Genomic DNA, 23,627 nt, shown 5'->3' with positions numbered 1-23,627 from the left:
TGTGACTGTTATGGGATTGCGTTGCGGGTTGACTTGCCGCTCTTTGCTGCTTGCTTCCAGTCGCTGTTTGAATTTTCTGCGCGTAGCAAGCGCCGCTCGTTGCTGCCTCAATTACTATAATTGTCAAAGCACACAATATATTTGCAATTACTTCATAGTTATTAGAAGACAATCGTTTAATAATTGAACATTTGTAAAGTGAAGAAATACACAACATGCTAAATAAATGTTAGCAAATAATTTATTGTGGACTTGTGCAAAAAGTGGCATGAAAAAAGACGTTATCGATTTGTGTGAAAGTTGCAAGAGCCGCAAGAGGCGCTGCCACACAATATAGTAATTGGGCAAAAGCAAAAGAAAGTTTTTAAATTAAAGTTGTTAATGCAATGGAAAACTTAAACTTTGCACGCACGCCGCAATTTCTGCGCAAAGTCATCAACGAGGCGCGCAGGTAAATAAATCTGCAACAGACAACAACAAATACAAATGCTAAAGCCAACAAACAACCACCAGGGGCAGACTGTACGGGGCATCAGCCCAGAATGGGGTGGGACTGGGACTGGGCTGTAGAGATGACGAAGTCGATGCCTTTTTTTGTCTGAGCTGTAAAACGGCGGTGGTTTTTGGTTTTTACATTTTTCTTTTCTACAGTGGTTGCATTTTACCATTGCTGCACCTTACAGGTTTTACTTGTTTCCTTATACGTTCAACTGACTCGCCGCAAGTGTGGCATCTTTCTGTTGCAAGGCGTCTTATGTAACTCGAGCCTGCAGACGTCAATTGTTCTGGCTCTTTTGCATGTATGGATTTGATTTTCTTGTATATGCAACACGCGCGACACTTGAGTGCCGACCGCAAACAAAAGCCCCTTTGGTTGGTATAGTCATAGTCCTTAGGACTTTACCCCATTGTGATGGCTGATGGCTGCCGCATAACAATTGCCCCACAACCGGTGCACATAATTTGTCGTACTAAAAGAGAAAAGTTTGGTCTTTCATGTCTTTGTTTTTGGGGCCGACCTCGTCTACCACTTGAAATTTGGCTTCTCTTGACTCTTTGTGTATTCGTATTCATATGTGTAGTGAGTATTGCATAGGATGGGGAAATGTATGTCAACGATTCGCTTTTTATCGCGCCCAAGGCGACAGCTTGCACTTATCATTGTGCCTCGTTCCTTTTGTATGTAATTCAATATTCAACAAGATGATAACGCGTCATCGCATCCATTTAGCTCATCAGATGATGCACGATTTTTCAATTGAATAGCTAGTTCGGGGTTCTCTACGCTGTCGGTGTGACCTTCTCTTGTGCTTTTTTGATGCGGGCTGGGCAAGTCCAAGGTCAATCGCAATGGTGATGGCAGGCTGCAAGTTATCGATAGCCAGCTAATTTAATTGATCGCACAGATGTTGAAATTGGAGTGGGGAAATGGCTGCGAGTTACGTACTATGGGCGAAACTGTTAGATTAGCGATCATTTACTTGCAGCAAGTGTAAATCTGTAGATATGAAAACGAAGCCACACAATTTCAATAGTTTCTGTAAATTCGGATATTAATATAACATAGCTCTCACAGAAACTTTTTTTTAACATGTTAAAGCCAAACTTGCAAAATTTTGGTTATTTCTCATTCTCAATATTATAAAAAAATTTTCTCAAAATCGAACAAAATCTACTAGCAAACGCGAGCCAATTTTATTAAAATTGTAAATATAATAAACATTTATTAAATTTATAACAATATTTTCATGTGAATTATTGTTATTCACTTGCGATTAAATGCAAAATTCGAAATTAAAGTGTTGATCTTGGACATAAAAATAGGACAATTTTATTGATATTATTTTACATTTTCCTATCGATAAAAAAGGCAATTCAATTTTTATTTATTGCTAATCTTGTGGTTTGACCCATGGTGCAACGGCTGTATATTATCATTCCCACGCCATAAATACACTGAAACATTCACACACATATATACATACATATTTAGTCATCTATAGTATGTGCTTTAATTAATAAGAAACATTCCATTTGCATTGCAGATCGTTTATACATAGTGACGACACCGCCGCTGGCAAATTGACGGGCCACAGTCCCGAGGAGACAAAGGCGCCACACGACGAAATGGAACTCGCCCACACACTGACCCTCAACGAGGAGGCACTGAAGCAGTTGCCGGAACACAAGCGTGGTGTTTTCGAGCTGGAATGGCTGCGTTATTTGGAAAAGTCTTTGCCGCAGATGCCCAAGCATGAGATAAAGGCGGGACAAAAGAAACTGGTGCAACAGCTCTCGGAACGTATACAGGGTGCACCAGGTCCACCGATGCGTAAGCTCATTGCCAGCGCACTGGCCACACTCTTCTCAGTGGGCGACACCTTCATGCTGTTTGACACAGTGAACGCGTGCAATGATATACTGAAGAACAAGGACGACTCGCCCAGTTATTTGCCAACAAAGCTGTAAGTAAAAAGTCAACATTCCACTTTCTATTATCCTTCCTGACTTTTCATTCATTAATTATGTCACAGAGCTGCCATTTGTGTATTGGGTTCAATGTACGAGAAACTGGGCCGTATGATGGGCCGCACCTATGAGGATACCGTGCAGATTCTCATTCGCACCTTGAGGAACGCCGAGTCGCAGGCTCGCATCGAGATCATGCATACGCTGGAGAAGGTGAGCGCTGGAATGGGCACCGCCATTGCCAACGTGCACAAGGACATCTACAAGGCGGCCAAGCATTGTCTGCTCGACCGTGTCATGGCTGTGCGAGTTGCCGCCGCTCGTTGCATTCTCAAGATGATTTACAGTGCTCCATTCCTGTATCAGGCGGAGCTGGAGAGCTTGGGCAATCTATGCTTTCGTGCCTTCGACGGCAGCAACTACGAGGTGCGCTGTGCCGTTGCCCAGCTCTTGGGCACGCTCCTGGCCTACACACAACAACTGGCAGAGGCGGTGGGCAACAAGAAATCACCTCATGCCCAGGCACTAGCCGCACTGCAATCTGCCAAAGGTGGCACACTGCGTCTGGTTTCATTGGACGAGGCATTGAACATACTAATGGCTGGGTTTCTACGCGGCGGCGCCTCATTCCTCAAGGGCACCGGCGAGATCATCAAAGGCAGCTCGGGTGTTAATCGTGAGGTGCGCGTTGGCGTTACCCATGCCTATGTGGTATTTGTGCAGTTCATGGGCAGCGTTTGGCTGGAACGGCAACTGAGCACATTCCTGGCACATATACTGGATCTGGTGGCGAATCCCAAGGCGGCATGCTCTCACGTAGACGCCGTCTACTCACGGAAATGCATCAACTTTATATTACGTTCGACAATAGGCAAAATGCTTGGGGAGAAGGCGCAAAGCGCTGCCTGCAAGGAACTCATACATCTTGTGGCCAAACAAATGAACTCAATCGACTTCAATCCCGAGAATGCCAAGGATTCGAACCAGGAGACGCTCTTCAGTCAGCATCTGCTAGTCTGTGCCCTTCAGGAGCTTAGCTCCCTATTTATTGGCCTGGGCACAACCGCGCAGAATCTGCTGACAGATCAATCATTGAATGCTATTGATGCCACCTGCGCGGTGTTGGTGCATCCATGTGCCGCGGCACGCTTGGCAGCTGCCTGGTGCCTGAGAAGCTGCTGCATTGCAGTGCCCAGCCAGATAACGCCACTTATCGATCGGTTTATCGAGGCCATTGAACAGATGCGTTCCTCGCCGGAGGCCATTGCGGGCTATAGCTGCGCCTTGGCGGCCATTTTGGGTAGCGCACGCCACTCACCATTGGGCATACCGCACACCAAGGGCAAAGTGGTGTTCAACTGTGCCGAGGAGCTGCTGCGTTCTGCTTCCCAGAATAGCCGCATGTCGCTGCATCGCACCCAGGCGGGTTGGCTGCTAATTGGCGCCATTATGACCCTGGGATCGCCGGTGGTCAAGGGTCTTTTGCCGCGCATGTTGCTGCTTTGGCGCAACTCATTTCCGCGCTCCAACAAGGAGCTGGAATCGGAGAAAGCACGCGGCGATGCCTTCACCTGGCAGGTGACATTAGAGGGACGTGCTGGTGCGCTTTCAGTCATGCACAGCTTTCTGCTCAACTGCCCGGATCTGGTCAGTGAGGATATAACCCGACGACTGCTCACGCCCATCGAGAGCGCTCTAGCCATGCTGGTCAAGTGAGTTAGCCATACGCATTCTATAATACTCTTCTCAAACTTATTTATCGCCTGCAGCTTGGCCAGTGTCCTCAAGAGCTACGGCACTCAGCTAAAGGCTCCCGCTGCAATGGTCCGTTTACGTCTGTTTGAAACCCTGACGCTATTGCCTCCCACTGCCTTGGAGGCATCCTACACGCATCTTTTGCGCATGCTCGTCTCGGAGTTTACACTGTCGGATAATGCTGCCAACACAACAAATTCGCTATTGCGCACCCTTTGTCATGGTGATGACTCCATCATATTGGGCACTTGGCTGCAGGAAACCAATCATCGCACCATCGAGGATCAGGTACGTCATAGTAAATATAAACTAAACCATAACTTAAGTTAAGGTGGGATCTTTCTATATGTATCTATGTGTGGTAACCAAAACTACTTTCTTATCTCTTAAACTATTCCCAAATTTTCTGTATATGCACTGTCGGTAACGGCACAGATGGAACCCAATCGTAAAGTCGACGGCGAGCATGTAAGTTACGCGCCCGTCCCCTCAGACAAAATTGTGATCTTTTTTATCTTTGACGATTTACATTTGCATGCCGAATTTAATTTTTACAAATTGGATTTAAATTTCTACTCGTTAGTTTTCCAGCGAGTAACTAGAACTAACTTTTATTGCTTTTAATTTATGTATTACATTTTATATTGCTTTCATTTCACATTACAATTCGCAAACTGCAACAGAATTGATCTTTTGAGCGAGAACATCTAATCGCTATAAAATTCAACTTGTTTTCTTTTCAATTTCGAAAATGCCTTTAATCAGGGAATAAAACCAAAACAAGAAATTACTATTTCGGTAAAAGGTTCTGTTTCAGGCTTTTTCTTTCGGTTTCGGAATCAGTAACGGTACAACAAATAAATTTTGAAACGTTTTAAAATGTTAAGATGTCGTTTTATAATAAATATGACAACGAAATAAATCACTAGACCTATAGCGAAAAAATGTATTGAACCAATTAAAAAATATTTGAACGCAGAATGAATTAAGAGGCCAAAACATGATCAAAATGACATTCCGCTTTAAAGTTGGTTAAGTTTTGATCAAGTTATGAAAGTTTGAAGTTGGTCAACTCTTTAACCGTACCGGTATAAGCGTTTCGGTATTCGGTTCTGGACAGAGAATTTATTTCGGTTAAGGTCTCAAATCCGGTACTAAAAATGAAACGGTTAGTTTCGGTTAATGGTTCCGGTACCGGCTCCGGTGTTATTCCCTGCTTTTAATTGATATACTCGTTACTCTTCAAGCGAATGCTTAATGTACACATTTCTAGTCGCTATGCTAGAAACTATGTTTAGTTTATTTTGTATCCGTTTATTTATTCTTTAATTTTCTGTGGCTCGTTTCTTTTAAATTTAGCTTTGCTCGTTAGTTTTTGAGCGAGTTCGCTACTCAAAGCTACTCTTAATTGGTTTACTCGTTACTTTTCAATTAAGTTCTTAAATTCTTTATGTTTTTAAAAGAACCCTAACTAATTGGTGTCTCATTTGCCTCCGTCTTTCAATAAACAGCTTCAGCCGAACAGCGCTGCTGGTTCCGGCGCCCTGGAGCACGATCCCTGCTGTCTATACCGTCCAAACTGGTCGGCCCAGCACAACTATGCGACGAACACAAGCAATATAAGCAATAACAACATACAGCTGATTAATAAGGCACAACAATGCCCAGGACCGCTGCCACTGGGCGTGGCGGTCATCGACATGGCTGTAACCCTGTATGGCACCATTTTCCCCAAGGTGGCCAACAAGCATCGACTCCAAATGCTGGATCACTTTGCCGAGTGCATTAAGCAGGCAAAGAGCAATCGCCAGGAGGCGGTCCAGATGAATATATTTACCGCATTGCTGTTTGCACTGAAACAGTTGACGGACAGCAAGACGAGCATTGGCCAGGAGGATGTGAAGAAGAGTGCTACCAGTCTAATTGTCGCCTCACTGACAAGTGGCAATTCAACGATACGCTGTGCCGCCGGCGAATCCCTTGGACGTCTGGCACAAGTCGTCGCAGATTCGCACTTTACCGCCGAATTGGCTCAGAATAGTTTTGACAAACTGAAGTCGGCACGGGATGTGGTGACACGAACGGGACACTCGCATGCCTTGGGCTGCCTGCATCGTTATGTGGGCGGCATGGGATCCTCACAGCATCTAAACACCAGTGTCTCCATATTGTTGGCTCTGGCCCAGGATAGCGCCTCTCCGGTGGTGCAGGTCTGGTCACTGTATGCTCTGGCCCAGATTGCGGACTCCGGCGGTCCCATGTTCCGTGGTTATGTAGAGGCAACGTTAACACTCTCGCTGAAGCTGCTACTAAGCGTACCACATGCCCATGTCGATGTGCATCAGTGTGTGGGACGTGTGGTCAATGCTTTGATCACCACCGTTGGTCCGGAACTCCAGGGAAACAATGCTGCTGTGAATGCCATGCGCAGCTCCTTCCTCTGTGCTGCGGCATTGCTGCAATCTCATGCCGATCCTCTGGTGCAATCGGAGGCAATTGGTTGCCTACAGCAGCTGCATCTGTTTGCCTGCAAGTCCCTGCAGCTGGACACGCTCGTCCCGACGCTGGTCAAAATGCTGTCCAGCAATTACTTTATACTACGGAAAGCAGCAGTCGCCTGTCTCCGGCAATTGGCGCATCGCGAGGCGCGTGAAGTGTGCGAGTTGGCATTGGCCATAACGCCGGAACAATGCCCGGATTTGGTTATTACGGAATACGGACTGCCAGGCTTGCTCTTCTCCATGCTGGACACTGAAACAGATGCGGAGATGCTGAAGAATATTCACGATACACTGACATCCATGCTGCAAATGCTCGCTGCGGATAATCTTAGCAATTGGCTGAGCCTCTGCAAGAAGGTACTCACTGTAGCCGTAGAGAGCGGCGGACCCATTGACGACCAGACGGGATTGGCAACGTCGTCGGATGCAGCCGGAAAGTCGGCCACAGGCGAGGCACAGCACACAGATGACGACGATGATGAGGAGGAGGAGTATGCCGACGATGTAACCGAGTATCGGGCCGAGGAGAATACCTCCACACATCCGGCCGTGCAACCCCGTTGGCCCACTCGTGTTTTTGCCGCACAGTGTGTGCGCCGAATCATCGCCAGCTGCGAGGCAGCCAATGCACTGCATTTCGATCTGCTGCAGGCCAAGGAACAGCAACTGATCAAGTCACGCAGCGGAGATTATCTTATACTGCATCTGGCGGAGCTAATACGCATGTCTTTTATGGCAGCCACCTCGGATTCGGATCAATTACGGCTGGAGGGATTACGCACGCTGCAAGAGATCATAGATCGATTTGCGAATGTGCCAGAGCCAGAGTTTCCGGGTCATCTACTGCTGGAGCAGTACCAAGCACAGGTGGGCGCTGCCTTGCGTCCGGCCTTTGCACCCGATACACCCTCCCATGTTACAGCCGCCGCCTGTGAGGTGTGCTCTGCTTGGATTGGATCCGGAGTTGCGCGTGACATTAGCGATTTGCGTCGTGTACATCAGTTGCTGGTCAGTTCTTTGAATAAACTCTACACGAAGACCAACAGCACCCAGCTGTATAATGAATCGATGGCAACGCTGGAGAAGCTCAGCATATTGAAAGCTTGGGCTGAGGTTTACATTGTCGCCATGCTGGGCAACGGCAAAGCACCTGCCTCACTTTTGGCTATCTCTCCAGCTGGAGGAGCAGCGTCGTCAGCAGCACAAACAGAGCTGGTGAGTGGCCTGGATCTGGAGAGTGATAATCGTGGCGAGAGTTTGCTGGGCTTGGTGCAGCCGGAGCTGCACAATTTATCCAATCATTGGCTGGCAGCGATGAAGGATCATGCGCTGTTGCTGCTGCCCACTGAGTTTCAATCACAATTGCCGCGGGATGGCGGATCCTTCTACACGACAGACACAATCAACTCATCGAAGCCGCACTACATGACCAGCTGGCCACCCATTTTGTATGCAGCTGCGCTCTGGCTGCGCGATGAGGGATTTGCCCGCCATCAGGAGACTCAAACGCAAGTGGAGAGCACGCCGAGCACACCAGAAACCGAGTCCAATAACAATCACATCACTCACGGCTCCCTTTCGGCGGATCGCTTTCATATGATCTTTGGCATCTGCATGGAGGCGTTGTGCAGCATGCGAAGCTCAGAGAAGCCAAAGAACATTGTCAGCTGCCTACGGTCGCTCCACAGCATCTTTGATTCGGATTGGGCTCGTCGCCAGCTGATCAAAGATCGTGCTCTGACTATCGAGCTATGCCATGTGCTGCATCGTCAGATACTCACCCGAGATGAGCTGCTCGTCCAGCTGCTTTGCGTCGAGATACTCAAGCAGACAATTCAAGCGGCTCGAGAGGACTTACAACGCAATCGGGACAATCAAAAGACTCCCGACAATGCCAATGACAATGCCAACAATGACAATGAAACGGAGACAAAGACGGAAAACATGGAACTGGGTGAGGGGAGCGTCATGCAGCCCGGCAGTTCGCATGTCTATGCCGTTCTGGAGGTGTGCCTGTGTCTCTTTGTGCGCCAAATACCCAGCCTCAATCCCAGCAAGCAGACGAACCTTCAGTTGGACTATGCGTATGCCAAGAATAACGCCTCCTTCTTTTCGGTACTGGGCGATGAAAATGGTCGGCTGGTGGCCAGCGGACTGCAGTGTGTTGAACAGCTGCTAGAGCTGTGCACTCCCAGCGGTGCCCTGACCATACTGCCCACAATACTCTACATGACCACGAGCATCATAAGGGAGATAGCCAACAAGTCGTCCATAGATAGCAGCATTCTGGCCAACACGTGTGCTGTACAAGCAGCTTTACAATGTCTGCGCTCTGTTTGTATCCATCGCTGGGCACAGCAGCCAAGCACTATGGAGGATTGGCAGCAACTACTGCAAAGTGCACTGGCCACCATCATTGATATGACGAAAACGGCTGGTGACAATGAGGAGCGTAAGGTTGATGAGGTTACCATGTTGCTGGCAATTGCTGTATTCATTCTCCATACGCCCGCCTCAGTGGTGGGCACGCCCTCATTGCAATATCCGTGCATCAATCATTTCCGACAGTGTCTGCAATCGGAGCATTTGTCGATTAAGCTCAAGTGCATCGAAACAACACGTTCCATATTCACAAAAGCGGATCTGAAAACTGCAACACCCTATATACATGCACTGGCGCCCCGGATCATTGAGTCCCTCTACGCGGAGTCCAGTAAGATGCCAGCCAGTGAACTGGAACTGCAGGTGACTCTCGAGAGCATCGTCACCGTGGATCAACTCATTGAGCTCGCTGAGCCGCAGCATCGTAAGTAGCAGCAATCTATAATATATAAATCGTTATAAAATTCGAATTATTTAACCTATTGCCAAAGACTGTTCCAATTGAACAGATTGGCCTAATAATTCGCAACTAGTGCGTTCTTTCCCAGTACATTTGTCCGTTATCAATAGCGAATAGCGCTGCCAACTTGGCGCACAATTTGTTATTGTCGTCAAATAGTACCGTCTTTTTTACATTCTGCTCTTTTTTCTCTCTTCATCTCTTCTCTTTTAATTGCTTTACTCATTCATTTATCACACTTGAATAAAAACAATAACATATGCATATATTACGTTAGGAAACTTGCTACAAGGTAAATAGATGCGCCCACAAAAAGAAATAATACAAATCATTCGCAACAGATTCTTGTTTTGCACCCTCAATGTTAACAAATGCACATGAAGCACACTAACGAATTGTATTTATTTACTAATTAATTAACCAACTGTTGGTAGTTGTTGTTGTAGCTGCAAAAAACAAAATAGCTTTAAATGTTGTAGCAAACTGCATGTAAATATCGATTGCTATTGTTTATCGATAACAGAAAAGTGTTCACACACCCCAAAATAGTTACACTGCACCGTTACTTGTCTTGCCTTTCCTCGTCTTTTGTTTTGAATTTGTGTCTAATAAAATTTACTTGAACTCTCCACAGATATACAAATGTTAACGCTGCTCGTACCGGTACTCATTAGCTACTTGGCCGATCCGAGCAGATTGCGCACGTTGCCCAAATACCAGAGACAGCTGCACGAGCAGGCATTGCAGTGGCTGCTCAAAATTGGACCCAAATATCCGCAGGAATTCAAGGCGCTGATGTGCCAAAAGCCCGAATTGCGGCAGAAACTGGAGTCGGCCATACGGAACCAGCAGCAGTCAATTAATCTCGCCCAGAAGGCCAGCGAGGCGCAACGTAACGGTTTACTGGCCAAGCCGCAGAAACCGACGATTAAACTGAAAACGGACTTTAGCAACTTTCAATAATTGTGAAGCTGTCCAAATCTAAAAACCATCATGATATGCAATAATCTAGCTAATAGCGTGATTTATTAGAACCCGCTAAAGAAATGCTTGCAATTTGTTTTTCTAACCACATAATAAGTACCTAAAGAACCTACCATACGCGATTTGAAATACTTATACATAATACATAATTTATAAAGGTATATATCTCTATATGAAATCAACAATTTGTTCTTTTGTATAGGGATATCTTCCATATTGTTAGTTATTATTATATACATACATACATATACATAAATACGATATTAGTAATTATAAAATCTATTTAAACCAATTTGATGTACGTTTTTATTTTGACTTGAACTAGTCAAAGGATAATTCCTGCTTAACATTAAGCACATCGTGGGAGTCATTTGGTTCGGATTTTAGACTATGTCGCACACTCGTCATACGCTCCAAATCTTGGATTTGCCTGTGCGCCGTTTCTTGGGCTCTCAAACCACTAATTACTTTAGATTTCTGTAACTTAAGCTGCTTCTTTGGCTGACGATGCGATGTGGGATTAACGCATTTACCCGTCTCTGGCAGGGCGCAGTTTGGTACTGGACGCGGCTGCTGCATCAACGCCTCTGGCAGCTGCGCAAACTCGGTTGTCTCCAGGCGACTCAAGAGTATGGTCCGATAGAAGAGGGTACGTAACCTTTGTCGAAATAGCTGCACAGCTGGATGAGATTCATCGTAATTAAATGTCGACTGTACGCTGGTTGCTTGATTACAACAATGCCATATGCAAATGGAACGGAACCCCATCATCGTGGACCAATTAGGTGGCAGCAGCTGATCCGTTGGTGTTGCTTTCATATCATTAGGCGGCGGAGGCAGTTGACATAACATTTTATTGTAGCACCGACTTAGCTGCCGGCACAGTGAAAAGCTCTCAATTAACCTGTTACCGGTGGCTGGTGGTCTGAAGCTCAGGGCGTTGGCTACAGCATAGAAGTTACGTGCATCTCTAGGTAGGGGAACGGGTGTCGGGGCAGATCGCAGGTTAAGATTATAGGCAAACTTAAAGTAATCATAGATGCGAAGGTCCCAGCCACGTAAAGTGTCTGCATAGCTCAGTGCCTCCTGTTTGATCTTCTTCGGTTTAGGATTTTGCTGAGTTACATCCATAGAGAGTAATGAATCCGGGTCTTCATTGAATTCCTCCAATCGTTGCGTCCAATTATCGGCGGTTACCTGGGCTTTTTTGTTTGTCTTTCGACGGGGTATGTCGGAAATCTGGGCATTAGGATGCTGCTCCACAAAACGGTTGATGACCAGGAAGCGTGTGCGACAACTGGTACGCGTGTGATTACCCAAATGATTGGCACAGTTCACCCACTGAGAGGTGCCATGCTTGGACACAAATTCTATCAACTTGGAATCATCCTCCACCGACCAGGAGTCCGTCTTATTACGCTGGGCCAACACATTGTGGTAGCGGGTCCGCAACTGTGCCAGCGATCGATTTGGAAACAGTGTGCGTGGAAAGCAATTGAACTTGCCATTGTACTGCTCAAAGGCAGAAAACAGCATCAAATCTTCCTTAGGGGTAAAGGGTTCTGAAATGTGTAAATGTGTAAATTGATAATTAGTAAATTGTGTTTCTATGTTTTCCTAATTCTACGAACTCACCATGACTTATGCTGGGATGCAGGACATACATGTAACGTCCAATTAATGTGGATCGGGATCGTCCCGGAAAGTGCTCGACTACCTCGGACCAATTAATAACACCGTTCACCGTATTTTGTGATACTATATTTCGCAGTCTCTCATTATCCAGTTCACTCCATTTGAAGTTACTCGCTGGCTCCAGGTTAAATCTTAGCGTTGTCTGCATGCGGACAAAGCATTGGTATTCGGACCGCTGATGCACTGCAGCCGCAATCGCTTTCCAGTTTTGCAGCTTATTGGCCCGTGCCGCATCTACCAGTTTCTCATCCTCTTCGTTTGTCCAATCGTCACGTTTAAGCTGCGGATGTAAATACACAAGCCACATGGCTTCACAGCTGTAGGATGAATGACGAAGCTCAACATCCAGTGTGCTAATTTGATTCCAGTCAATGCTAAAGCTGCTATCGGCTGAATTAAGGAGACTGGCCAGCGTTTGCTCATGTAAATCAATGGCTTTGCGTTTTTTTGGTTTGCTGATAGTTGGTTCTGTTTTGGATTGCTCGGTTATATGATCGAGCAGCTGCATAACGAAAGAAATTTATAAAGATGCTTTCATTTCTTGGACTGACGTTAGTCGCTCACCTGCTGCTTAATGCCCATTACCACGTTCTTCTTGTCGAGCACTGTCCAGACATGTTTGGAACGCATATCGAAATCCGTGGGAAACATTTCAGTGGCACAGCGACTGTTGTAATCCTCATTGTTGGGACAGCTGCGCCCGTCCACATCTCGAAAATATAAATTGCCCTTGAAACGAAAGGTTCCACCCCGAAGAACCGCGCCACTTTGGCCAATGTTTTCGGAAACGGAACCGCTTCCCAATACTGAATAACGAGTACGCGGCTTTAGCCGGCGAATAAGTATCTCCTCGTTTCGTGCGTAGCGAGCACGCACTTGCTTCAGTAGCTCCAGCATAGATGTGCGCACTTGTTCCAGACGCCGCTGCAGCTCCTGATTTAATTTTAAAGCGTTTGCATCGCTAGATTCGGCGGTAGTTTCCAGCACCGATGATATCTCCGTTAGCATCTGCTGATAATTCAGTCTCTGGTCATCTGCATCGCACATAATGATGCTGATAATGCAGTATTTCAAAGCATAAAGAAGTTAATTTAAAGATTTTTACATTCTAGTGCATCAACTTATTGAAAGACGTTGCCACATGGCAGAAATATATTGCCGTTTATTTGAACGCTACCAGACCCCTGAGATCCCTTTCTTTGAAAAAAAGATCTATTTTGCATTTGCAGAATTTGCATTTGCAGAATTTTTTGTCGAGTTTCTGTATTTTAATTTAGAGTTAGAATCATGACGAACTACCAACATTCATACAAATAATCACCTTAATTTAAATGGTTATGTTATAATTAACCTCATTGCTTTCTTATTCGATTGCTTGTTGTTAAAATTTGTGAATTTAAATCACGCGCCGTAACATGGTCGAAAAACGTTAGGGCAACCTTGTCATTAATAAACGGCTTGGCAAGTCTTGCAACCTATGTCGATATGACCAGGGGAAACGTAAACAAAAAACAGCTGATCCATTAGTGCGAATGTAATAAACCAGCGCCTACTTACAGGCAAAATACTGCTTTTAAAAAGTTGCTATCTATTAATAATTTACGAAACCTATCTTAGCTTAGAGTTCTGTATGTATTTATTAGTTGCACTACAAACGGCCTTTTGAACGCAAAATAAGTCGTTTCGAATTGTTATTTATTTTGCGTGACCAGTGTGTACATAATTAAACGAGTTCAAAATGACTCAGACAGCAGCTGATATCGATTGGTGCTTGCTGATTTCGTACTATCGCAATCGTTTTGCAAAAACAAAAGAGTAGTGAAAAAAAACAACAAAAGAATACAATAATTATTAAAATTTGTCGTGTATGCGCTTATGACTAGTGATAGTTAAATAATATGGAAGATGTGCCTGTCAAAATAGTCGAACGATATAAACCACCGCCATTAGTTTACCAATTGCCCCAGACGGTTGCAAACCGTTTGGCCCAATACCATCCAAACTATTTTGATGGTCAAGCATTTCAATATGACTTCCAGCTGGAGCGCACTGTGCTCAGCAAGTGCCAGCACTGGCGACAGATGCGCCATCAACAACAGCAAGCTCGTCATGTACGCCAGGAGCAGCGCAAACAGGAACGTCAACGTGCGCTCGAAGCGAAGCAGAAGGAAATGCTCGGAGCTGTTGAATATCCAAGTGCAGCCGATCTTTCCTCGGACAGCGATGATGACGAGACAGCGGCGGAGTCATCACCAACAACACCATCACCAACAACGACCACGACAACGGCAACATCGAAATCAAAATCAATTAACGCTACCAAGTCACGTGAACAAGTTGAACCAAAGTCAATAAACTCATGCAACAACTTCCACGATATACTGCAGCCCACCATACTCAGCGGCACGACAGCGACACCAGTTGTGGCGAACCACAAGCGGAACAGTTCACTCAATTATGCCGACTTTGAATACAATATGAACTCGTCACCATTTGATAACATTGAGCTAAAAACCATTAACGATTTGGATATACTGGCTCAGGTCTTGCATCAGTCGCAGTTGACGCAAAATTCGCAGGTATCCGAGGAAGAGGAGGACCAGAAGACGCAGCCAGATGAGCAGCCTGGAGAGAAACAAGTAGATCGAGTGGAAACGGAGGAGGCGCCAGTCGAATTGGAATTAGCTGTGACTACACTGGCCGAAACCAAAGCAACACTGGATAGTGTCAACTTTCAAATGCACTGTGATGATGGACAAAACATTCCAGCCATGTACCCAACTACACACAACTACAACACTCCACAGCAACAACAGCTAAACAACTATCAGCATATGGTCTACAATCAGCACTATTATCCACAGGTGTCCGGCCAGCAACAATTATATCATAATCACAATTACTTGCAACATGGCTATGTCAACGGATATGGCACGCCCACACATTTGCCGGCGATCCCTGGCAGCAACAACAGTCCGTCGACCGCAAGTATTCTTTTGAACCCGCAAGAAGTAGACACAAAGTCCAGAAGCGTTCCTGATATTCTGCGCGAGCTGAAAACTGAACTGCAGCAGGCGGAAAAGCGACGTGCTCGCCTGCACAGTCACAATGAGAACGAGCAGCAGGCAATGGTATTGACACTACCACAACAGGAGTCGCAAGCTCCGCCAAGTAATGTCAACATATTCCAGGAGTTGGCGGAGCCGGCACAGAAGCTGGCACAGCGTATCAGCAGCATGGGTTTCCCATTGGAGCGTGTGGCCAAGGTGGTCAACCTGTGCGGCGTTGACGACAAAAAGGTAGAGAAGATTGCCTTTAATGGGATCATCTAATGCTAATATATAATCATTTCTCCAATAGATAATCGAACACCTCATACCACTGGGCGAGCTAATGGATCTCGGCTTCGAAGAAACTAAAATCTCAGCGGCGCTTTTGAAATTTGATAACAATAAGGACAAAGCGTTAGACTATTTAATTAAGTAGTTTCAATTTTGATATTTGCCCAATCGCCTCTCGTTATATACAACTGTATTTTTATTTTATGTGCATTATTATATGTTAATGAGTAATTGATGATATTTGTTTTTGCATACGCTGATATATACGCAAGACTAACATAATGCTAAATCGCTTCAATGTGTATTGAAATATACACATGCATATACATTTATATATATATTTATATATCTGGCATCTGGAAATCGCCAGCAGCAGTAGAATAAATACATTGTGCTAAACAATTGCCATTTAATTCATGCCCAACATTAGCAGATTTATGGCGTGCTCCACATTGCCATCGGCCAGCGTCAAGTAGTTAACATTTTGAGTATGATTGATGAAACCCATGGCTGCCATCGTGCGCAACTGTTCCGTGAAGCGATGCCGACGATAGCAGCGGGGCAACACATCACTGTCGTCGCCAGCAACAGCATCGTCATCATCTTCTGGCTCGTCGACAACAGCCTCGCCAGCATTTGCATCAACCGTTGCTTCCACATCCATGTTCTCAACGACTGGCGGCTGCTGATGAGCCTGCAAGGATTGGAAAGCACGCGCCAGTTCATTTCGAAATAGTTCCGAGGTGATGGCAGAAGTTCCGGCAGCAGCAGCAGCAGATGAAGACGAAGCCGTTGCAGTGGTGGTACTGGTGTGTGGTCGCTCATCGCTAAGCGCCTCGTCCACATTACGTTGCGCAATATTGGACAGTGAGTTAAAGGAGCTCATGTCGACGCGGGCCAATGCATTGGCCAGCTGCTGACGACTGATCTGACGTATGTTGGCCAGTTCATCCCGACGATTGGCAGCTATATTGATGGCCGCAGTGGTGCTACTGCCGCCGCTGCTGCTGCTGCCAGCTCCCAAAGAGTTCTCCTCCTCTGATGAAGTAGTTGACTCCGACGCTGCCTGTTCCTGAACTGTAAACATAACAAACAATCATTACACAATTCATAACAAAGAAATGAGAACCAGAACAAGTACTTACATTGTAAAGCGGAACTGTTGCGAGCCAACTCCTTGCGAATAGTGTCGACAATAAATGATGCTGCCTCGCAAATTAATGGATAATCCCGAACCAGATTTTGCACCACTTCCGGTTCATGCAACATATTGAACAGCACCGAATCTCGTATCAATGCCTGTGCGCCCAAATTGCGACGAAATTCTGGATACTCTACCAGAATCTTTTGTAGAATATTAAAACGGGACGTTACACTAATTTGCAGGTGCGATGTCAATGAAAAGAGCTCCTGTATATGCTTTGTATTAATATCGCTAGCAGCTGGCGGTTCATATGGCGTATAGCCCTTCATTTTACGAAAACAATGTATAATCGCATTCGGTTTCATTGTGCTGCACAATTTCGAGTCATCGTCGAGCATCTTTCCAAGGTAGCATATATCTATAATAGATACATATATGCATGATGAGTTTGCATTATTGCTTATACAAACCATACCACATTTACATACATATGTATGTACATATCGTCTGTATATACTCACCAAGTTCGTTAGCATCAAACTGCAATTGCAGCTGCTTTGTGATTATCTTTTTCAAGTACGCAACATTCTGTTCCATATCGATGTTATGAACCGGATAAAAATCGCTCAATTTGTTCTTAACATGCACGCCAGCGTATACGGTATTAGTAGTCATGTTTCAATATTTGCTGTACTCAATCTTGCTTTGTTTTTAATAATAACTTTTACTACGTCTTCTTCTCTCTCAAGCGTAGGTGCGTAGCGATAACGATAAACGATAGGCATACGTGTTTGAGGCAGGCCAGTGTTGCTCTACTCATTTACATAAAAAATATATAAAAACCTGAAACGTATATTGGCATTAATTTCAAAAATTTTAGTTTGCTTTTGGCTTTTTTTAATAATAATGGAGACTGCAGATATTGGAACACAAACAAAAAGATCTGCTTTGAAAGCACATTCAAACAAATCCGTGAAGATGAAGGCAGAGGAAGTAATTGAAACAGAGAACATTAAAAGCTGTGAATTTGAAGTATTTGGCATAGTGCAAGGTACGTGTTCATATCTTACTAAAGTAAACATTGAATTCAATGCTGTTTAATTACAGACGTTTCTTTTCGACATGTAAGTTGAAGCTTCCGTGTTACAATTCTCATTATAAATTTCAAAAAATTTATATTGCTTATTTAGTATACATTGCGCCGAGCTCAAAAACTGAACATCCACGGTTGGTGCATGAATTCTGAATATGGTACTGTAGTAGGATTAATTCAGGGGTCTTTACGTAGCTTTGAGGCGATGTAAGTTGTCAAAAAAAGAATAAAATAAAATCAAATCGGAAAATAAAAATTAATTCTACAGGCGCCTCTGGTTGACATACACCGGTAGTCCCACCAGTCGCATCGACAAATGTGTTTTTGGCCCAACACTAGACTTGGAAAATTTTACCTTTGACGAATTTACCATTCGAAGTGAGTTATCAAATTGATAAAAATGTTAAAAATCCCCGTCTGACATATGTAAATATTTGTGTAGTATGACCGCTTCAAGCTATTATCAGTGAAATATCTGAGGGTAACACTGTTTCGGTAAAGTGCAACGCTGCGTGCTAACACAATCAAGTAAAACAAACGGCATTGCAGTGGAAATCGTTTCTCTTACTGTGACCTGTGACAAACAATAAAAATACCTTTAATAATTTATCTAATTGGCCTACACATAAGAAAAGCTATTAAATTAGTTTCTACAATCGCAATGACTTTCGCACATGTGTGAGCTGGACCGCACTTTTAACACGCACAAGACTTTCACTTTTTTGCAAAGAGACGATAAAAAAATCTAAAACAACAACAATTACCAAACGACACATCGTCTCACGAAGAGAGTTGCACAAAAGAAAGAAAATGAAAAGCCGAGCGGGATAGATAATTGTAGCTGACACCACTGGAAGCAAGACGAGATAGACATTTTTGTTAAATATAGTACATAATTAATTATAAACAAAATAGGCATTTAAAAAAGAAATGCAGCAGCGATAACAACAATAACAAAGCAACGAATGGCTGTATGAGGGAGTGTGTGATTGCCTGTGTGTGTGCGTGTGAGTGAGTGAGTGTGCGTGCGTGCGTGCGTGTTTGTCCGTGAGCAGCGAAGGGACAGAAATTAACCAAAAAAACCAACAGTCTATGGACTATTTGTCTCTCTGTATGTGTTTGTGTATGCGTGTACGTGGTATACAAATTTGGGTCAATTTGGAATTTGAGTGAAAACGAAAACTGCATTGCAATTGCGAGATCTAACGCGCGCTTTCAAAGCAAAATTAACAAAATTAAAAATAAGGAAAAATGGACAGCAACATAAGTAGAATTCAAACGACACAACAGCAGCAACAAACGTCGCGCAGTTCACCGCTCATCGTTAATCTCGGAGGACCAAATGCCACAAGTTCCGCTGGCGTCGGCCTGCTGGGCACAGAAACAAGCGACGGCGGTGGAGATGGGGGAGGTGGCAGTGCTAACAACAAACGGATCAGCAGCAAGAAGAGCAATGGACATCAACGCAGTCATAGTATAACGAATGCAGCAGCCACATCGCTTGTCAATCTCTTTGATGGATTCACATCACGTGTATCGACGGCAGTAAGCGTTGCCAACAGCAGCACAATGGAGCGGAGTCACAGTGCTGCCAGTACGCCAAGTTCAACGAATTCCGGGATTGTCGTTGGCGTTGGCGGCATTGGTGCCGGTTCGATAGCTAGTCTTACGAGCATGGGCTCGCTGGGTACCACAGCTAATGCATTTTACTCCTCAATAGGCAGTGCTCTCAATTCAATAACATCGCCCATAACGGCTGCAGCAGCGGCTGCCACAGCGACTACCACTGAGATGGTTGTGGCCGCCGCCTCGTCCATAACGAATCATTTGAGTTCACCCACTAGCGGTACACCGCCGCATGGACTGGGACTGAATGACGAGGATTGCGGTGATAACGACGAGGACGATGAGGATGATGCTGTGGATAATGATGGTCATATTGCGGCACCCACGCCATCCAAGTCATGGGCGGAAAACAAATGCTTTGTGCAGGAGATACGCAAGGAGCTGTCCAATCTATCGACGATGGTGCCAACAAATGTGCAATTCCGCCATCTATCCGATGGTCGTGTACGCTGCTACTTTCTAAGCACACCGCCACTGACGTGGGAGACAACACTGCTATTTGCAGATATCAATCTGCAGCAGCAGGATGAACAGCAACTGATTTTGCAACAGATTGGTGGCGAGATTGATCAAGCCACAATTGGTAGTCCCCGAAGTGGCGCAGCATCGCCAACAATTAATCTGCCCACGTTTCATTTTGGAGCACAACCCAAGCCCAGGTGAGTGGTTAACTCAAGCAATCCAAATCCAAGTTCCTAACAACAAACTTCAACTCACTTCAGATTGGAGTGGCAACCATTGCTGCAACAACCCATACCCAGCAGTCATGTGGGCAGCGGCATCACTTGCCCATATGCCAAGGAGCTTCAACTGCTGCTAGAGAGGAAGCGTCTGCCCACATGGGGAATAACATCCTATGAGCTGCACAAGCCTAGTGGCAAAATAGTATTTCCCTGTTTGAACGATCTGTATCAGTGTCTGGACACGGGCTACAATGTGAGTTACCCCATCCCTGAAGGAAACAAAACAATGAGACTAAAGCAACATTTTTATATTATTTTTATACAGTCGAGTCTGCTGTTTCCCACGCAACTGCGTACGTGCCCAGAGTGGAGTGCACTGGATCCGCAAATCTGTCCCCAAAACTCGGATCTGATAGCATACATCAGTGACTGTGATATCTGGGTAACGCACACGCTCAGTGGCCATGAGAAGCGTCTGACTTACACAAGAAGCGGTCGTCGCACATATGTGGATGATGCTTTAAGTGCCGGAGTGCCATCGTATGTGATGCAGGAGGAGTTCAGTCGATATCAGGGCTACTGGTGGCAGCCGCACTCTGATGATGGCATCTATCGCATTGTCTACGAGGAAGTGGATGAAACAGATGTATCCCTGTACACGTTTCCCTCCTCGACAGCTGTGCCCGGTGAGGTGGATGAGTATCGTTTTCCTCGCAGCGGCACACCCAATGCCAAGTCGAAACTAAAGCTCGTCCAATTTGTGCTCAATGAGTCGCTGCAAATTAGTGAGATTAGCATCAAGGATTTGCCCTATTCTATGCTAGCTGTATTCCCTTGGCTGGAATACATTGTCCGTGTGGGCTGGACGCCAGATGCCAACTAGTAAGCTATAAATTCTGATATAATAAATCGAATCTCTTTAATGGCCATTCCTCTTGTAACATTTAGCGTTTGGGTGCAGGGTCTAGATCGGAAGCAGCAACGTTTGGATGTTATGCTGATACCGCTAGACAACTTTTGCGAGTCGTACAGCAGTCAAGTTTCAACGCCAACGGATTCACTTGGAGACCACAGCTGGCGAAGTCCATATAATCGAACCATAACACCTCTGCAGGTCATCTACACGGAGCAATCGGAAAGCTGGATAAATGTCCATGACATGCTGTACTTTCTGGAGCTCAGCGACCTAAGTGTCACCTATGTATGGGCCTCTGAAGAAACGGGCTTTCGGCATTTGTATCTGGTGACGTCCAGTCTGCTGCTCAACCATGTTAATGGCTGCCAAACGGATGCGACCAGTGCAGCAGCTGCTGCTCAACAGCCCAATTTTGTGGAACCATCTGCGCTGCAGCCGAGGATTGTCAATAAAGTCGCATTGACGAGCGGCGAATGGGAGGTGCTCGCCCGAAACTTGTGGGTAGACAAAGCCAATCAATTGGTGTACTTTGTGGGATTACGCGATACACCATTGGAGAAGCATCTGTATGTCGTTAGTCTGCAACGACCAGAGCATATACGTCTACTGACCGAGCCCGGCTATTCCTATCTGGTAGAATTCGATGATGTATGCATTGCGAAACTATCAGCATCTATATAAGATTACTAATTGTCTCCATTTCGTTGCAGCAATGTCAATTGATGCTGCTAGTCTATTGCAATATCCAGAGACTGCCGAGCTGTAAGGTGATGCGTGTAATGCAAACCTGTCAGAATGGAGGTGTCAATGGTATACAGATCTCGTTGGCTGGCTTTCTGCATGAGGGCGGCAAACCGGAACCGCAATATTGCCCACAAATCTTTAGACCACAGTTGCCATCGGGTGATATTGTTTATGCCATGGTCTTTAAGCCTCACAATTTCCAGCTGGGCGTCAAGTATCCAACGGTGCTAAATGTCTACGGTGGTCCTGAGGTGCAAACGGTTAACAACACATTTAAAGTAAGTCATTACCATAAAACAATTCATTAAATTGTAATTAAAATGTTATTTGCCATCAGGGTAAACATCAACTGCGCATGCACATGCTGGCAGCTCAGGGCTATTGTGTAATTTGTATTGACTCCCGCGGCTCCAGGCATCGTGGCATTCGTTTCGAGAGTCATATACGTGGTCGCATGGGTCAGGTGGAGCTCACAGATCAGGTGGATGCCTTGCGTATTCTGTCCGATCAACTGGGCTATATTGACATGGATCGCATTGCCATACATGGCTGGTCCTATGGTAAGGATTTGATCATCTACCTAATTTGGAGTCTCTTTGATCGAATTACATTCACTCCGCAGGTGGCTATTTGAGTTTGATGGGACTGGTACAGTATCCGGAGATATTTAAGGTGGCTATTGCTGGTGCACCGGTAACCAACTGGGAGTTTTATGATACTGGCTATACGGAACGTTATATGGATCTGCCTCAGTTCAATGAGGCCGGCTACACGGCAGGTTCTGTGCTCAACTATGTCCACTCGTTTCCCGAAGAGTAAGCATATGAAGATTTCAATATTTTTGTTGCTTAATTTAAAACTTTATTCCTGCAGGGATAATCGTCTTCTGCTCATTCATGGTCTAATCGATGAGAATGTGCATTTTAATCACACCTCACGGCTGATCAGCGCATTAAATAAGGCTAATAAACCGTATGCGCTTCATATATTCCCCGAGGAGCGTCATTCATTGCGCAATTTGGAATCGAATAAGAATTATGAAACGAAATTATTATCATTCTTGCAAAACTTATGAGATTCATAAGTCCCACTAACTCACACTTCTAATAAAACACAATAAGGTATTTGTTGTTTTTTCAAAAAATCGTTAAATGAAATATCAATCGACAAACACATTTTATACAAATTTCTGCAAAATAATTCAAAGTATTTCAAAACCAGTTATAAGAAATCGAAAACAACATCAACTTCTGCCCTGCCTCCTTTAAATACTGCTCTATTCTATGAATCTAATTGTACGATTTCCTAATATATATTTTTTTTACATATACACATCATGCATACTCTTAATTAATATTTAATTGTGTTATCTCTGCACAAGTGTACATTTTTTTAAACTAAGTCATAAGTTTCCTGTTTGTTTTTTATATACATATATCCATCCCACGACGTGTCCTATCCCTCACAAAGCCCAAACCTACAACTTATGCTGTTCGTGCTGGCCATTAATTAATTTCATAGGTTTTAATTATTATATATAAACAATTGTATATCTCCTAATAATCGGTAATCAATTTGCAATATATGTATATTTAAATGAGTTTATAAAGAATGAAAAAATCGAAAATAACAGAAAGCTAAACAACAAATCAAATAAACAATAAACCTTTGGCTGAAGCAAATATAACAAAACAAAATTCATTATTCATTTTTCATTTACTTGTTTATGGTTCATAGATTCGGAAAAAAATGAATAACATTATAATTATTTCAAATGCCCCGTTTCCTTTCCTAAAATGATATTAAAAGGCTATTGGATTTATGTTTTAAAAAT

At 44.6% G+C, this 23,627-nt stretch overlaps 6 protein-coding genes across 9 annotated transcripts; 4 read left to right on the top strand and 2 right to left on the bottom strand.

Moving 5' to 3' along the window:
- Positions 1-17: 17 nt before the first annotated feature.
- On the top strand, positions 18-10,549 carry LOC117792382 (HEAT repeat-containing protein 5B). 2 transcript variants are annotated; one of them, XM_034632505.1, is made up of 7 exons: positions 18-451; positions 2,046-2,465; positions 2,535-4,181; positions 4,239-4,512; positions 5,736-9,531; positions 9,845-9,859; positions 10,202-10,549. In XM_034632505.1, the coding sequence occupies exons 1-7, from the start codon at positions 387-389 to the stop codon at positions 10,528-10,530; spliced, it is 6,546 nt and encodes a 2,181-aa protein (XP_034488396.1). In that variant the 5' UTR covers positions 18-386; the 3' UTR covers positions 10,531-10,549. The 2 variants fall into 2 exon arrangements, with proteins under 2 accessions (XP_034488396.1, XP_034488397.1); XM_034632506.1 differs by lacking the exon at positions 9,845-9,859 and having other exon boundaries at positions 20-451.
- A 17-nt stretch (positions 10,550-10,566) lies between these two features.
- LOC117792384 lies at positions 10,567-13,374 on the bottom strand. The gene is made up of 3 exons (XM_034632508.1): positions 12,811-13,374; positions 12,187-12,748; positions 10,567-12,113 (listed from the first exon to the last, which is right to left on the bottom strand). The coding sequence occupies exons 1-3, from the start codon at positions 13,291-13,293 to the stop codon at positions 10,873-10,875; spliced, it is 2,286 nt and encodes a 761-aa protein (XP_034488399.1). The 5' UTR covers positions 13,294-13,374; the 3' UTR covers positions 10,567-10,872.
- A 540-nt stretch (positions 13,375-13,914) lies between these two features.
- On the top strand, positions 13,915-15,818 carry LOC117790737. Its single transcript, XM_034630283.1, has 2 exons — positions 13,915-15,545; positions 15,607-15,818. The coding sequence occupies exons 1-2, from the start codon at positions 14,145-14,147 to the stop codon at positions 15,730-15,732; spliced, it is 1,527 nt and encodes a 508-aa protein (XP_034486174.1). The 5' UTR covers positions 13,915-14,144; the 3' UTR covers positions 15,733-15,818.
- On the bottom strand, positions 15,792-17,497 carry LOC117790738. Its single transcript, XM_034630284.1, has 3 exons — positions 17,253-17,497; positions 16,733-17,149; positions 15,792-16,664 (listed from the first exon to the last, which is right to left on the bottom strand). The coding sequence occupies exons 1-3, from the start codon at positions 17,404-17,406 to the stop codon at positions 15,997-15,999; spliced, it is 1,239 nt and encodes a 412-aa protein (XP_034486175.1). The 5' UTR covers positions 17,407-17,497; the 3' UTR covers positions 15,792-15,996.
- A 123-nt stretch (positions 17,498-17,620) lies between these two features.
- LOC117790736 (acylphosphatase-2) lies at positions 17,621-18,906 on the top strand. 2 transcript variants are annotated; one of them, XM_034630281.1, is made up of 5 exons: positions 17,621-17,782; positions 17,839-17,855; positions 17,922-18,031; positions 18,093-18,202; positions 18,267-18,906. In XM_034630281.1, the coding sequence occupies exons 1-5, from the start codon at positions 17,638-17,640 to the stop codon at positions 18,269-18,271; spliced, it is 387 nt and encodes a 128-aa protein (XP_034486172.1). In that variant the 5' UTR covers positions 17,621-17,637; the 3' UTR covers positions 18,272-18,906. The 2 variants fall into 2 exon arrangements, with proteins under 2 accessions (XP_034486172.1, XP_034486173.1); XM_034630282.1 differs by lacking the exons at positions 17,839-17,855; positions 18,093-18,202; positions 18,267-18,906 and having other exon boundaries at positions 17,922-18,006.
- Positions 18,907-19,050: 144 nt separating this feature from the next.
- On the top strand, positions 19,051-23,121 carry LOC117790734 (dipeptidyl peptidase 9). Of its 2 annotated transcripts, XM_034630280.1 has the most exons (9): positions 19,051-19,475; positions 19,545-20,109; positions 20,173-20,386; positions 20,459-21,015; positions 21,082-21,697; positions 21,760-22,071; positions 22,131-22,353; positions 22,416-22,608; positions 22,667-23,121. In XM_034630280.1, the coding sequence occupies exons 1-9, from the start codon at positions 19,076-19,078 to the stop codon at positions 22,866-22,868; spliced, it is 3,282 nt and encodes a 1,093-aa protein (XP_034486171.1). In that variant the 5' UTR covers positions 19,051-19,075; the 3' UTR covers positions 22,869-23,121. The 2 variants fall into 2 exon arrangements, with proteins under 2 accessions (XP_034486171.1, XP_034486170.1); XM_034630279.1 differs by having other exon boundaries at positions 19,051-20,109.
- Positions 23,122-23,627: the final 506 nt, after the last annotated feature.

This window comes from Drosophila innubila, assembly GCF_004354385.1.
Source record: "Drosophila innubila isolate TH190305 chromosome 3R unlocalized genomic scaffold, UK_Dinn_1.0 2_E_3R, whole genome shotgun sequence".
Lineage (NCBI taxonomy): Eukaryota > Metazoa > Arthropoda > Insecta > Diptera > Drosophilidae > Drosophila > Drosophila innubila.
The sequence above is the reverse complement of the archived record's forward strand: the minus strand, read 5'-3'. Positions and strand labels throughout refer to the sequence as shown.